General features: G+C 46.9%; 3 protein-coding genes across 4 annotated transcripts; 1 reads left to right on the forward strand and 2 right to left on the reverse strand.

Annotated features, from left to right (window-relative positions):
* The first annotated feature begins 359 nt into the window (after nt 1-359).
* On the forward strand, nt 360-1922 carry LOC125549764 (BTB/POZ and MATH domain-containing protein 1-like). Its single transcript, XM_048712983.1, has 2 exons — nt 360-587; nt 745-1922. Coding segments are annotated over exons 1-2 (918 nt in total). The 5' UTR covers nt 360-586; the 3' UTR covers nt 1662-1922.
* A 913-nt stretch (nt 1923-2835) lies between these two features.
* LOC125549780 (REF/SRPP-like protein OsI_017815) lies at nt 2836-4962 on the reverse strand. Its single transcript, XM_048712984.1, has 3 exons — nt 4691-4962; nt 4349-4597; nt 2836-3621 (listed from the first exon to the last, which is right to left on the reverse strand). Exons 1-3 carry the CDS (start codon nt 4742-4744, stop codon nt 3166-3168), a joined length of 759 nt encoding a protein of 252 aa, XP_048568941.1. The 5' UTR covers nt 4745-4962; the 3' UTR covers nt 2836-3165.
* A 3128-nt stretch (nt 4963-8090) lies between these two features.
* LOC125549796 (translocase of chloroplast 101, chloroplastic) lies at nt 8091-13131 on the reverse strand. Of its 2 annotated transcripts, none has more exons than XM_048712987.1 (5): nt 12092-13131; nt 11925-12002; nt 11687-11839; nt 11510-11566; nt 8091-11416 (listed from the first exon to the last, which is right to left on the reverse strand). In XM_048712987.1, the coding sequence occupies exons 1-5, from the start codon at nt 12935-12937 to the stop codon at nt 8309-8311; spliced, it is 4242 nt and encodes a 1413-aa protein (XP_048568944.1). In that variant the 5' UTR covers nt 12938-13131; the 3' UTR covers nt 8091-8308. The 2 variants fall into 2 exon arrangements, with proteins under 2 accessions (XP_048568944.1, XP_048568943.1); XM_048712986.1 differs by having other exon boundaries at nt 11510-11596; nt 12092-13130.
* Nucleotides 13132-13674: the final 543 nt, after the last annotated feature.

The following is a 13674-nucleotide window of genomic DNA, read 5'->3' on the forward strand; positions in this document are numbered from 1 at the left end:
TTTCCGAAAGGCACGGTCGTGACTTTTGCTAAAGCACAACCGTGCCTCTCGCGGAAGAAAATTCGTGACTTTCGCGAAAGGAAAAAAACACGTTTTTTCGCGCAAAAGAAAATTTCAAAAAAAAATTGGACGAAAAGCTAAGAAAGACCGGGAAAAACCAAAACATCGAAAAAAACCGTTTAAAAAGCCGAAAACACGTGCGAAAAAATAAAAAAATAAAATCCGAAGGGAGCGTCCAGAGTGCGACACGTGGTAAATGGCTGAGGGCGCGCTAAGTGGCGCTGATCGTTGCGAGGCTCCCAAAAAAGCGCTCGTTAACTAGTTGCTCCCAAGAACAGTTCTGTGCTCCTTGTAAAAAAAAACAGTTCTGTGCTCAAGGGTTTCGCCGCGAGTGGCGGCGGCCACGAGCGCAGGCGACGAGGAGCGGCGGGGAAGAGGAGGCGGACACACGGCGTACGGCGGATGTTCCGGTGCCTCAGGAGCGTCCGGCAGCGCCTCGGCACCGATCGCCACCACCCGCAGGACAATCGCTGTCATCTCCTCTCACCGATCGCCAACTGGATCGTCCGGCACCATTCAGCAAGCCAGTGAGTGTCCACTCCTCTCATGCTCTTCTTCGGTTCGTTGAGCTCACGGATTCACTAGCTTGTGTGCTCTGCATTGTCAATTTTGCGGTACTTTCTCTTTGCCTGCTCGATGTTGTTTTGGGCAATTTGTCCTTACATCAACTTAAATTTTGTTCAGTGAACAGACCAGCGGAGAACATCAGTGTGGGCTCTTGTGTCTTCCAATTCAAAGTAGACTATGAACGAAGCAAGCAGATTCCCGTTGGCATGGCCTTCTATTCCGACATCGTCTCCGCCGGGGGACACCTGTGGAGGGTTAAGTTCTTCCCGCGTGGGGAGTTAGAGGCCGACCAGGAGTATGTTTCGATCTTCCTGGAGCACATGAGCAAGTCTAGAAGTGTGGAGGTCATGTTTGAGGTCTTTATGATGGGCAGGGACAGCAAGCCATGTATGGCGCACAGACGAAGGTTCGTTCAAACCTTGGAAATCATGGAAGATAAAGACAGCAGCGACTGCTGGGGATGGGGTCAGTTCATCCAGGGAACTATTTTGGAGAAAGGTTACTTAACAGAGGGGCATGTCACATTTGTATTTTCCATCATGATCATCGATGACAACTGTGTTCTTGTCCCTCCTTCAGACATCGGGACCCATCTTGGCCGCCTGCTAGATCACGCTGATGGGACAGATGTGTCATTCATCGTTGACCATGAGACATTCCATGCTCACCGAGCAGTGCTTGCTGCCCGCTCACCAGTCTTTAGAGCAGAGCTCTTTGGCCCCATGTCTGAAGCTACAATGCCATCCATCACGCTGCACGACATCACACCTGCAACATTCAAAGTTATGCTCCGGTTCATATACACAGATGAATTGCCCCTAGAAGACGAGCTTGAGGACTCTTCCACCGAGATGTTCCAGAACCTGCTTGCTGCGGCCGATCGGTATGCACTGGACAGACTGAAGATTGTTTGCGCCCAGAAGTTATGGGATAAAGTGTCGGTAGATACAGTTGCAACTATCTTAGCTTGGGCTGAAATCTACAATTGCCAGGAGTTGAAGAACAGGTGCATTGACTTCTTTGTGGTGGAGTAAAATTTCAAGAAGGCCATCTTCACCGATGGTTATGCGTTGCTGGTTCTGAAATTCCCAGAGATCATTGCTGAGATGAAAAAGAGGGTTTAGGAGATGATACAGTGAGATATATCTCCATGTATATAGTTCAGGTGTTCAAGCGATAGTACTAGATGTGTTTGGGAACGTGGTGAGTGGTATGTGGCATCTTATCAAGCGTACTGGGGCGTATTGAATATGTTTCATGAGCTGGGAGCCTGATATTGCTGAATCTTCTTGTTAGCAGTATTGGGCATAGTTGCTACTGAGTACTAATGGCGGAGTGGTGGATGTTCATCAGATATCAGATACTCGTGCTGAATGAGCAGCTTTTCCGTTTGTGTTTGTTCTTTTGGCCCTCTAATGCATAACTATCTATAGCTCCGATAATCTAAATACTTCCTTTGTCATGGCAAAATAATTTCTAGAGTATAGCCTTTGCATAGCTTAGTGTGAAATTCTGTTCCTGGTTCATCACTGAAATCAAACAAGGGATATTCAAAACCTGAAAACGTGGTTGTGACCCTTGTGGGAGTACTGAACAAATTTTCTAATTAATTGACCTGTGTGTTCGAGAGAAGAAAAGGAGGCCCTACTAACGGTTCAGTATCTTTGCATATACTCCTACTACAATTCATTAGAGAAAGGCTAGAAATGTGCAGCTTGTTTTCCGTTTGTGGTTGTTCTTTTGGCCATGTCGTGTCCTGAAGCTTATAAAATGTTCACTTTTTGCTTATATAATGCATGACTACTAGAGCTCCGAGAATCGCCTTTGTCATGGCCAAAAAATCTGGATTATAGCGTTTGCATAGCCCAGCATGAAATTCTGTGGATAATTTGTTTGATGCCAACATTTGGCATTGGCAATACTTGGCAAGCCAACAATTAGCAATATCGAAAGTTCCCAAAAAAATGGCAACTTCTTGCGAAATTGGCAAGTAAACATGATAACTAACCAAGCTCAAGCGAAATTGCCATCCTATCTGTGCAGATGTCATGGTGATACAAGTTTCAATGTAACTCAGCTTTCTGAGATTGCTAATCAGTCCAGAAATATGCAAAAAATCATTCATCTAACAACACTCAAAATCATTTGCCCACACTTTATCAGCCAAAGGAATCTACATAAACATGCAAATAACTTGAACAGCAGTGGTAAACAATGCATACTGCTCTTGTAATAGCAAATAAAACAGTGCCGACAGTCGATACACACTCGCATAAAAACAGTAATGAATTTACAGATGGTGTTTCCTGTAACTTTGATTCAAAGCATTACACACAGTGGTTCATGAAGAACAAACTAAAACACAAAGCAGGTGTTGCTGCACAGCAACAGCATTCGAATCCCCTCAACAGAGGCGGATACCACAGTGACCATCCACATATAGTACCACTGTCCACCACAAGCCAGACAAGACACTACATCGAGATACCGACTCCTACAGCTATTAGGTAATAATAAAACTCCGGGTAGCTCTTATTGTTACTGCGTCGGGATGGGCTGCATCTCAGGAGCTGTGGCAGGCGCAGGGTCAGCTGCCGGGTAGGCAAAAACCCTTGCGATGCGCTCCGTTGGGACAAGCGGGAGGTAGGTAGCGACGGAGTTGCCACGCTTAGCACCATCAAGCACGGCAGAGTTGTACTTGGCTGAGAGCTGTGCAGCTGTGGGGAGGACGGCACGGGTCACTGAGGGGACGAGCGGGAGGCGGTTCAGGGCAGCCCAGGCTTCGGCAGCCTTGCGCTCCGCCACAGGCTCGTAGCGGGTATACAAGTCGCGGGCCTTTGGCTCAGCGCGAGCAATGGCCGACTTGGCCAGTCCAGTTGCTGTGCCCATTATGCCTGTCTTCTGCACCTCAGCTGCTGCAGAGCGGGCATAGGTTGGCACCTCCTTCACGACCGGTGGGACACGACGATCAAGCTCCTGGACAGACTCATCAACCTGCAAGGCACAAGCACATGCAGACATTAGTTGCTTGAATAGCAATCAAATGATTAAAATACGATGCACGTGGGAAGTGTAGAAATGAAGAAACAGTTGGTTAACACTGCATAAGCCTTGCCTCGCGCTAACCAATAAATCAGTTGCAAGAACTAGCAACATCTGAATTCAAATGCCCATGTTATAATGATATTTGCTTTACAGGCTATTGTGTTGATAAATTGGACATAAATTGATTGATGCAAGAGTTGTAGCCAATCCCATTTCGAATTGCCCAGATAGATGCAAGCAAAATATGATATCCTCAGTTAACATCAACTCAATTTTGCCCTGTACCAACTAAGATCCTACAATCCAACTCTACAGATAGAAAATGAAGCAGACAGCTGCCAACAACAAATTATAACTAGTGCCTAATAAGTCAGTTCCTCTGGTGTTCAGACAAGGTATGTGATCAACAGATTGGCAAGAACACCTTGATTCTCCTAGGTAGTATCAAACTATCAGGACATCATCAGTATTACTAAGAAAAAACTAGATTCACAGGATAAACAATCCAGCAGTTTAATTGACATAACGGCTCATAACACTACGCAGATGCGATGTGAAATCAGGAGCACAGAACTAGATACTCCCGTCGCAAAAAGCAACAGCCAGGAACTGGATCGGATAATAAATCATCGCATACAGCTAAGAAATAAAGTTCAAGTTTCTCAATTGTTCTCACCTTGCGGTCGAGGAACTTGAGGAGGTCGAGCGGCACGGCGTGGTAGCGGTCGTAGACGGGGCCGACGACGGCCTTGACGGTCCCCTCGACGTGGTCGACGCCGGGGCGGAGCGGGCCTGCGCCCTGCTTGGCGTAGGCGTAGGCCGCGGCGGCCAGCACGACCGCCTGCGCCGCCGCCTGCTGCACGAACTCGAGGTACCTCAGCCTGGCCTCCTCCTCCTCGGGCGTCCTCTCCACCGTCACCTCCTCCTGCGCGCGCGCCAACAAAACAAACCACAGATCAGCACCAAATCACAACCGAAATTGAAAAGCCGAAACAAATCTCGGGGCGAGATCCCTTACCGCCGCGGGCTGGGTGCTGATCGGGGCGGCGTCGTTGTTGCCTGACTGCGCCATCACTGCTCTTAGGTGGGGGATCGACGGAGCTGCGCTTGATACCGCGAGAGGGAGACGAAGAGCTTTTTCGATCGAGGCGATTTCGCTGCTAGGGTTTTGGGGATTCGGTGGATGGATTTGGCGGAGGTGGGGAATCGGGGCTCTTATAGGGAAGAGAAGAGAGAGACAATATGAAACCGATCGGACGCGTCTGTTTTTTCTTTTGCCTTCCGCATTAAGGAATTTTGCGCCTGTCCGTTTCGCGTCCGCGCCGGGGCTTCCAGAAGGGGGTGTGGGTGGGCCCGCTGCGGGTCGCCGACAGTGGGGCAGGCAAAATGGGGCCCGCGTCCCGGTGGGTGTGGGTGGTGGCTACGCGCCGTGACGCGGAGGCGGTTGGATGTGGGGCCGGCGCGTCTGTGAGGGAGACGGGGGACGGTGTGACGTGTACGGGCGGTTTTGCGTTTACGAGGGGCGGTGCGCGATGTGTGAACGGCGTTCGCCGTGTTTTACGCTTTTCGGTTCTTTTTTGTGTGTTTTTGGAATGGAATATGTTTTGTGGTGCTGCTACGCTGCTGGAAGTTTCGAGACGAGGTCTAGAGATCTGTGGCTTTCTGTCGAAAACCTGACGCTGACGGAGAGGCTTTCTCCGCAACAAGACCACCGGTTTTGTGTCGACCACATAACCTCCGAGTAATTCACAAGGCCCCAACTGGACGCGTAGCTCAGGTGGGGGTTTGGTTTTGGTTTTTCTGCAGTGGAACCATCTGTTGGAGGTTATGTTCTAGATTTGACATTGATGTTTATTTAAAAAAATCAATTTTTCGTTGATGCTGGTTCCGTGGGACATGTCGCTTGCATCGACAATGAGGTTAGAGTGTGTGCGTTCACCAGCCGCAAAAAAAAAAGAGTGTGTGCGTTCATGAAGATGAGTATATATACGCGAATATGAGCATATGTGTCGTACCGTGTTTTAAAAAATCTATTCCCTCCGTTTTGAATTATTTATCACGAGTATGGAGTATCTAGATGTATTTTAATTCTAAATACATCCATTTCTGCGACGAGTAATTTAAAACAGATGGAGTAATAGCCAAAGTCCCATATCATAAGCACTTTCTTTTTTACAGCCCGTCCAAATTACGGTTTCCCTAGATTATGAAAAAAGTATGATGTTTTAGCAAACTTGATCTTAATTTCCGTGTTGATGCTAGACAATTTCATTTGCTTATAAGGACCGCTTTAACACTTGCTAACGGCATAGGTTATGAAGACATCATTATCTTGCTGCCCCATAGGAAAAGGTAACTTGAGGCAACTTTACTAATTTTATTTCTTCAACCCAAGTTGCTACCTAGTGGGCCTCAAATAAAAGAAAGATAGCAAAAAATATAAAGTATCGGATCTAATCCCCAACACAAATGCACCCGCATGAACAATAATTTTTGAAAGTGTGTAAAAACAATCAAAAAATTCTGAAAACTTTTGTGGATAAACATCAACGAGTGTTCTGGCATCATGCAAAATTTCACCACCAAAAGTCACCCATAGTGGCATGTGCCGGAAAAACAGAAAAATGAGTGCTTCAAATGCGGGTTTTTTTAGTCCTGACCTTTTTTTACAAGCCTCCATAGATGTCTTTTCTAGGTGAATTTTTACATGATATTAGAACATATGTTGATGTTCATCCAAAAATTTAAGATCTAAAAAAAATGTTTACTGTTTTTGAATTTTATTGTTCATGCGTGTGTATTTAAGCTTGGGAGCAGATAATCCATGTCCAGCAAAAAAAACTCCCATACACATGGGTGACATGCATATCTATTCTCTCGCCCTCCACTCCAAACTTTTGCACGTAACCACATCAAGCACTCGCAACCTTTTTTTTCACGGGTGAAGCACTCGCAACCTGCAAAAAAGAATCCGACACATTGCAGGGCATCACCCCCTGACATGCGAGTCTACATGGCATATATATGGGGCAGCAGCTTGAAGACATGCCTTAGGTCATGCCCATTACGCAGATTGCAGATGCTAATTGAGATGCCTTTTGACAGTCCTTACAAACCACTCGACCAATAGTAGAAGGTATAGCTAGCCCTGTCAACGAGTGGTTCCTTCTCAACACGGGAAATTTATCAGGGAAAAGGAGAGTCGTCGAAGATGCTCTGAGTAGTAAGGGCCTCTTTGATTCGTAGGATTTTGAAAACATAGAAATAGGAAAAGTGTAGGGTTGGAGTGGCATGCCCATTTGAATCCTATAGAATTAGCAATGATTGTTTGATGCCACGGGAAAAACAAAAGAATTGTAAAAAGAGGTTAAGTGGATGTTAAATTTTCTATGAAATGTAGTACAGAAGATTTCATAGGAAAAATTCCTATGGGATCCAATCCTATGAATCAAAGGACCAACATAGGAAAAAATCCTAAGGATTTCAATCCTCCAGAAATTCTATAAAATTCCTTTGAATCAAAGAAGCCCTAAGAAGTTTCATTGCCCCCAGCAAGCTCTGTGGGTGTTTTCTTCTCTTTCAACAAGGCTCAATGGTGATTTGAGGTTTGGGGTCAAAGTTTGAACAAATGTCACAAACGTTTCAGCATACTATCAGTACTAACTAGCAAGAGTAGGTTTTATTAGTTTAAGAAGATCGGATTCTCAATTCTCACGCGACTTCAAACTGAATCCACACGGTTTCAACATATTTACAAAATTTTCGAATAAATTTTAGTTGACGTTCAACATACAGAAAAATTACCATCGAAATGCAATGCATGGGATTTAAGGAGCCAGGTAATAGTCAATAATCACCAGCAGAAAGCAGAACTGCAGAAACATGTAGGGTGACAGGTATCAGTAATCCAAATCCAAAGTTTGAACCGAACTGAAATTTCTTCGTCAGACCCAACAACAGTAATAGAGTGATACAAGGATCACAGAATTATAGAACTACTGTACCAGGATCATTATGGGTTTGCATCTTTTGTTGTTCAGACGAGGATCCACCTGTTCGTATGATTCATCTGAATAGTTATTAGTTATTGTCTATTTTCTCATACTCAAAAACCGCACAGTCGGTATAGTGGAGATATTAAGCATGATTGTTGCCGTAGCAAGTAACACTACCTGAGATTCAGAGTATGATACAACCTGTTAATTACTACTCCCTTTGTTTAAAACTGCCAAAATGTCTTACATTTGTGAAGAGAGTGAGTACCTCCCTTCCAAAATAAAGCAAGTTCTGGGTTGGTACTCCCTCCCAAAATAAAACAAGTTCTGGGTTTGTTCCAAGTCAATCTTGAAATGCAAACAGTGCTTATTTCCTCATCATGCGGTAAAGAACATTAAAAAGATGGACAGCAACAACGGTGATTGATAGAATGGTAGAAGGATCATATAGATCTACCAACATTATTGAACTATAGTTCCAGATGAATATAACAACACTCTCCAGCCAAAATTATGATACGAACAATCTGCGGGGCAGAAAGGAAAAATGAAACTGATACAGATTACCGGTTCAAGAAATTAGGAAAATTGCTAACACAACACATTGATGATTTAAGTAAATAGATGCTCTTCTTGACAAGCTAATAAGCAAACGATGGTTCACCGGGCCGGAAGCTCCTGTAGATGGAGGCTATCACTGGGACTAGACCCAGTAGCGCGATCTGGACCTGCTCCGATGTGCTTGTCCTGACGGTGATCTGTCCGCTCAGCTTGTTGTTGAGCCCAAGGCGAACAGCCATCTTTGAACCCCTTCCAATCGAGAACTGGGACTGAAGATTAGCCCCCAGGGCAAGGTCACGGCGCCACTTCATGAGGGACAGGCCCAAGGTTGACAAGGACTGACCAATTGGATAATCTTTGTCTTTTAAGCGTGCTTCCAGGTTGGCTCCATAGGCTGTATCCCCTTGAGCTCGCATTGCGCCTGTGCTTGCCACTAACGCTAGCCTCTTACCAACAGAGAGCTGGTCCTCGACCTTCAGCCCAGTTGCTACAATGTCACCCAAGAAAGTCACAGAGAATCCTCCAGTGGTCTTGTTCTTCTTGATGCTCTTGAATTTGGTCTCACCACGGAGAATATAAGCAAGCTGCCGCCCAACAGTCTGGATGTCAAAACCAGCAAGGGAAGACGCATCCTCCCCATGCTTTGCTGAGATGGAAGAATCCAAATGGATGCTAAATTCCTTCTTGTCCTTGGTAACCTGAACTGCCACAGTACCTGGGAATTTGTTAAGGAGAGCGAGCGACTCTTCAACGCTTACACCATCATAGCCACAGTCATGATCCCACCCATGCGCATCTAGAACAGGCCTTGCAAGGACAGTAGAGGTTGGTTCCAGAAAACGGTAACGGTATGTCGGATTGTCACAATCAAATGAAGGAGGCAGCACCATGTCAGGCAAGGGAACTGAAACATTTTCTGGAGGAGGATCCTGATCATTTTCACCTGCGATACTAGCATAGCCATAAGCATCCATATCAGACTTGCCTCTCTTCTTCATCTCCTTTAACCTGCGGAGCTCATCCTTCCACTGTTTCTTCTGCAGAAGTTTGACCCTGTAATCATACTCATCAAAATAAGCATTCTTCTGCTCTTTTGTGAGCCTTGCAAGCTGCGCTTTGGTCAAAGGCTTGAAGGGAGGAAGCTGATCATATTCCTCTTCATCTTCATCTTGTTCTATATCAGAATACTCATCCAAATCAATATCAGAATCTCCTTCATTACCACCCTGATCAGGTGAAAGTTTTGGGTGAGCTCTTGACTGCAACAGGGAGGATAGCAGGAAAGGAAGTGGCGGGGAGCGGAAGCGGAACCCAAAAAGCTTCCCAGGAGAAGGATCCTGAAGCTTCAAAAGTGAGTTGGCTTCTGATAATATCTTTGATGAGTAGCACAAGAGCAGCATCTGATGCCTCCAACTTTGGCCATTTGGAAGCACTTTCTGACCCTCACGGTTCTTCCGGCAAGAAGGATGGTTCTCAACAAGGGCTACTGGGTTCATCAGACGCATATCCCCTGCAGCCTGCCTGATGGATTGCTGGATAATGTGGGATCGCTGTGCCATCAATACCTCATATGTCATAGGGGCACCGTTGAGGCCTTCAGGAGGAGCAGAAGCAGCATGGGTGAGAGCAACAATGGCGTTGAACCATATGGAAGAACCCAGAACAGAAGTAATGGTTTTTAGAAGAGGCAAGTCATTAAGATCACGGCTCAGACTATCGAGACGGTCCACATATAGAACGATATCTGGGGGACATCTCTTGGTATATTTCTTGACGGATGCGAGAATTTTCCTGTTGGCTCCTTGGTCCATCACATTGGGCCGAAGGCCTGGTGTATCAATGATCCGTATCTTGACACCATCCACATTACCAACAATTTCACGCACGCTGGTGGTGGCTGCACCAAAAGCATCAGTTTTGGACTTCACTTCGCCAAATATAGAATTTATAGTTGCACTTTTGCCAACTCCAATCTTTCCCAAGACGAGTATGTTGCAGGAGAAGCTCAAATCCTCTTTTCCCTCCGCTTCAAGCAGCAAGGCTTTCTTCCGTGCATTCTCGAGGCTGAAAGCTCTGTTTGTCTGCCTTCCATGTCGGATACCCTCAGCAAGGCTCAGACGGTACAGCACTTGTGCTGCTACTGTCTCTTCAGGGGTCGCCCCCAATTTATAGACAAGGCGCAGAAACTTTACACGAATCAACTCAACCTTGTCATGCAATTTCTTCTCTTCCTCTGTCATCTCGTCATTAGGCTCAGCAGTCACTGCCAGCTCAGAGGGGCTGAAGAGGTTTGACCGGGCAGGTTGGCGGGGGGCAGTTGGCCGCAAAGATGGGGCTGAGGAGCCCAGACCAGCAGGTCTATCCATGGAAAAGATTCTGGAACCGTCTTGCGAAGAAACTGTGATGTTCCCATCAGGGGATGCACCGGTAGCCGCTTTTAGTAGGGCAGCTAAAGCAGCAGAGTCAAAACCCTTCTCATCATCATCCTCATTATCGTCGTCATCATCATCGTCCTCAGAATCATCAAGAACAATTTGTCCATCCATGCTATTAGTGTACTCCCTTGAGCTGCTCAAGCCAGACACAGGACTACCACTTGAGGATCCTTCACCAAGCTCCTTCATGATCTGCTTTGCAGCTTCAGCGTTCTCTATGATTGCAACACGTGCAGGACTCCTGTCAAAGCTCACCTCATCATCGTCCTCATCACCCTCATTACCACTCCCATCTTTCTCATCAGCTGCAGCTAAAACTATCTCATCATCAACAGCCTCTACTTCACGGTCAGTAACATCTTGTGCACCTTCATTCTCCTCACCACCTGTGTCTTCGTCATCAGCTGCAGCTACAGTTTTCTGATCATCTGCAACTGCAGCCACAACTATCTCATCATCACCAGCCTCTTCTTTGTGGCTAACCACCTCTGCAGCAGGTTCATTCTCATCGACATCATCATTGTTTTCCTTGACTGGTTCTGGAGCCAACTCCCGAGACAAGATAACAGCATCACCACCAGCAACAACACTCTCAACCTCTGTAGGCTTCTCAACACCAACATTTTCCACAGTTCCACTAGCAACCACCTGGTCCTCTGCATTTTGTGCCTTCTCATTGCTTTCGGTAAGCGGAACATCCACGCTTGAAGGAGCAAGCTTCACCAAACTCTCCGAGCTAATGTCATCGATAACCTGGTATGGATCGTTTGAATTCTTTATATCCCCAAAATCCACATTAATGTTAACACTACTAGCAAAAGATTTAGATAGAACATGACCACTTACCTCAGGACTTGCGTCGCTTTCTGGCTCGGGCATTGCAACCTCATCTTTCTCATTAGCCTGGTAATCCAGGCTACCATTGTCAATAACCTGGTTTGGATCATTTATTTGTTTTAAACTCCAGTAGTGTCAACATTACTAGGTAGTAGCAACGAAATTATATTGAGCATGTTCACTTACCATCGGGCTTGCATCATTCACCTGATCAGGCTTTGCAGCCTCGTCTTCCACATTAGCATGGTTCTCCACTGGGCTTGCATCATTCACCAGATCAAGCTTTGCAGCCTCGTCTTCCACATTAGCATGGTTCTCCACGGTACCGTTATCAGCAACCTGCTTCATTACATTTGAATTGTTCACATCCTCTACTGGTGTCAAGACAACTAGTAACAGAACTAGAACGAATATGCCCACTTACCACTGGAGTTGCATCGCTCTCCGGCTCGGGCTTTGCCGCCTCGTCTTCAACATCAGCGCGGTTACCATCGTCAGCAACCTGGATTGGGTCATTTGAATTGTTCATAAGATATCCTACCAATATCAATACTATCAACAAAAATTATCTGATTGAAGAGGCCCACTTACCACTGGACTTGCATCGCTTTCAGGTTCCTGCTTTGCAGCCTTGTCTTCCACATCAGCCTCATTCTCCAATGATGCTTCTGGAGCTTCTTCACCTCCCACCACCACCAACTCAGCAGGCGCTTCAGCCTCACCACCCAAACTGCCATTGGCTTCAGCTGTAGGAGCCACCTTATCCTCCGGCTCCGCCGCCTCCATGCTCGTGGTGGACGCCGTAACCGCCTTCTCACTGTCAAACTCACCATCATCTTCGCCTCCAGCGGCCACCTCTGCACGCTTCTCACCCTCTGGTTTCTCCTCGGACAATTCAGCATCGAGTGCCACGTTGCCCACTTCCTTCACCTCCAAAGAGGCACTTTCCTCTGGTTCGTCTGTCAATTCAGGCTTCTTATCACCTACCAGCGCATCAGCGGATGGCAGGGAAGCATCCCCCTCGCCCAATTCACCATTGTCGGACTCAGACTTCGCTGCAACAAGCGCCTGCACCAACAACGCAGCTTTCACATCTTCCACCGACAATTCCCGGTCACCTTCCTCCTCCTTGGCCGCAGCCGCCTCCTCCTCCTTCTCTTCTCCAGCCCCCTCACTTGCATCTTTCCCATCTCCTACCGCTGCTTCCACCTCCCCGCCGTCCTCCGCCTCCACCACCCCGCCGTTGTTGGCCTCCGAACCAGTAAAGCTCCGGTCTTTCCCCTCAAATCTCACCTCCTCGCCCTCCCCTACTCCACCCACCTCCGCCGCCGCCGCCCCTGCACTCTTGGCCCCCTCCGCCGCCGCAGCCTCGTCCGCATCAGCGGCCGGAGGCCGCTCGTCGGCCACGGGCGCGACTCGGGCGTCGGTGGTCGCCATGCTGCCGCCTCTTGCTCCGCCCACAAGCAAAGCAGCAGCAGAAGTCGTCGGATTCCGTCGTCGGAGGAGGAGATGGAGGGGAGGGAAGAGGGGAGGAGAGGATAAGGTGAGGGTTTTAGGTTAGGCTACTCGATTTATCTCGCGAGTATATATAGCTCAATTCGATTTGGGTCTGGTTTGGCGTGTAATTCTGGGACGAGATGGCAGCCAGCCAGGGGCCAGGGGTGAGATGAGAAAGCAAGCAATGGGCAGATTTGGGGGGCTGGTGATAAGGCGCTTTTTTTTATTGGCTCCATATTCCTTTTCTATTTTTGTGTTCTGTGTTTGGTTTTTTTTTAGAAAGTGCATCAGATATTTATGTAAAAAACAGGAAACGATACAAAAGAAGAAGGACAACAAGACGCAAAACGACCTGTAAAAAATAAAATTGCTTCTAGACGGTAAGAGATGGAAACACCTGCAAACACCTACACTATACAACGCTTTGAAGACCGCAATAGCCAATCACCGGTAACAACGAGATATAGTAGGTGTGGAAGGAGCATCAGTTGACCAATTTATAACAAAAACAGGACTAGAAATCATACAAACATGATTTGTTAGAGGAAACTCAATTTCTTAAAGGAAAACTGACTACAACCTGGCCACCACCTAGACCGGTGGTCCATCGGGCACTTCAAGTCGCCCAACGACCTATCAGGACCGCAAATTCACACCCGGACAGGGTCGTGCAACAC

This window comes from Triticum urartu, chromosome 1, assembly GCF_003073215.2.
Source record: "Triticum urartu cultivar G1812 chromosome 1, Tu2.1, whole genome shotgun sequence".
In the NCBI taxonomy this organism is placed as follows: domain Eukaryota; kingdom Viridiplantae; phylum Streptophyta; class Magnoliopsida; order Poales; family Poaceae; genus Triticum; species Triticum urartu.

Excerpts from the sequence above, each read along its gene's own strand:
- LOC125549780 (XM_048712984.1), bottom strand. The coding sequence starts at position 4,744 with ATGGCGCAGTCAGGCAACAACGACGCCGCCCCGATCAGCACCCAGCCC. Across the intron at positions 4,598-4,690 it reads TCAGCACCCAGCCCGCGGCG|GAGGAGGTGACGGTGGAGAG; the intron begins GTAAGGGATCTC and ends GCGCGCGCGCAG. Across the intron at positions 3,622-4,348 it reads TCAAGTTCCTCGACCGCAAG|GTTGATGAGTCTGTCCAGGA; the intron begins GTGAGAACAATT and ends TGTGCCTTGCAG.
- LOC125549796 (XM_048712986.1), bottom strand. The coding sequence starts at position 12,937 with ATGGCGACCACCGACGCCCGAGTCGCGCCCGTGGCCGACGAGCGGCCT. Across the intron at positions 11,597-11,686 it reads TGAATGATGCAAGCCCGATG|GTTATTGACAATGGTAGCCT; the intron begins GTAAGTGAACAT and ends GATCCAAACCAG. Across the intron at positions 11,417-11,509 it reads AAAGCGACGCAAGTCCTGAG|GTTATCGATGACATTAGCTC; the intron begins GTAAGTGGTCAT and ends GATCCATACCAG.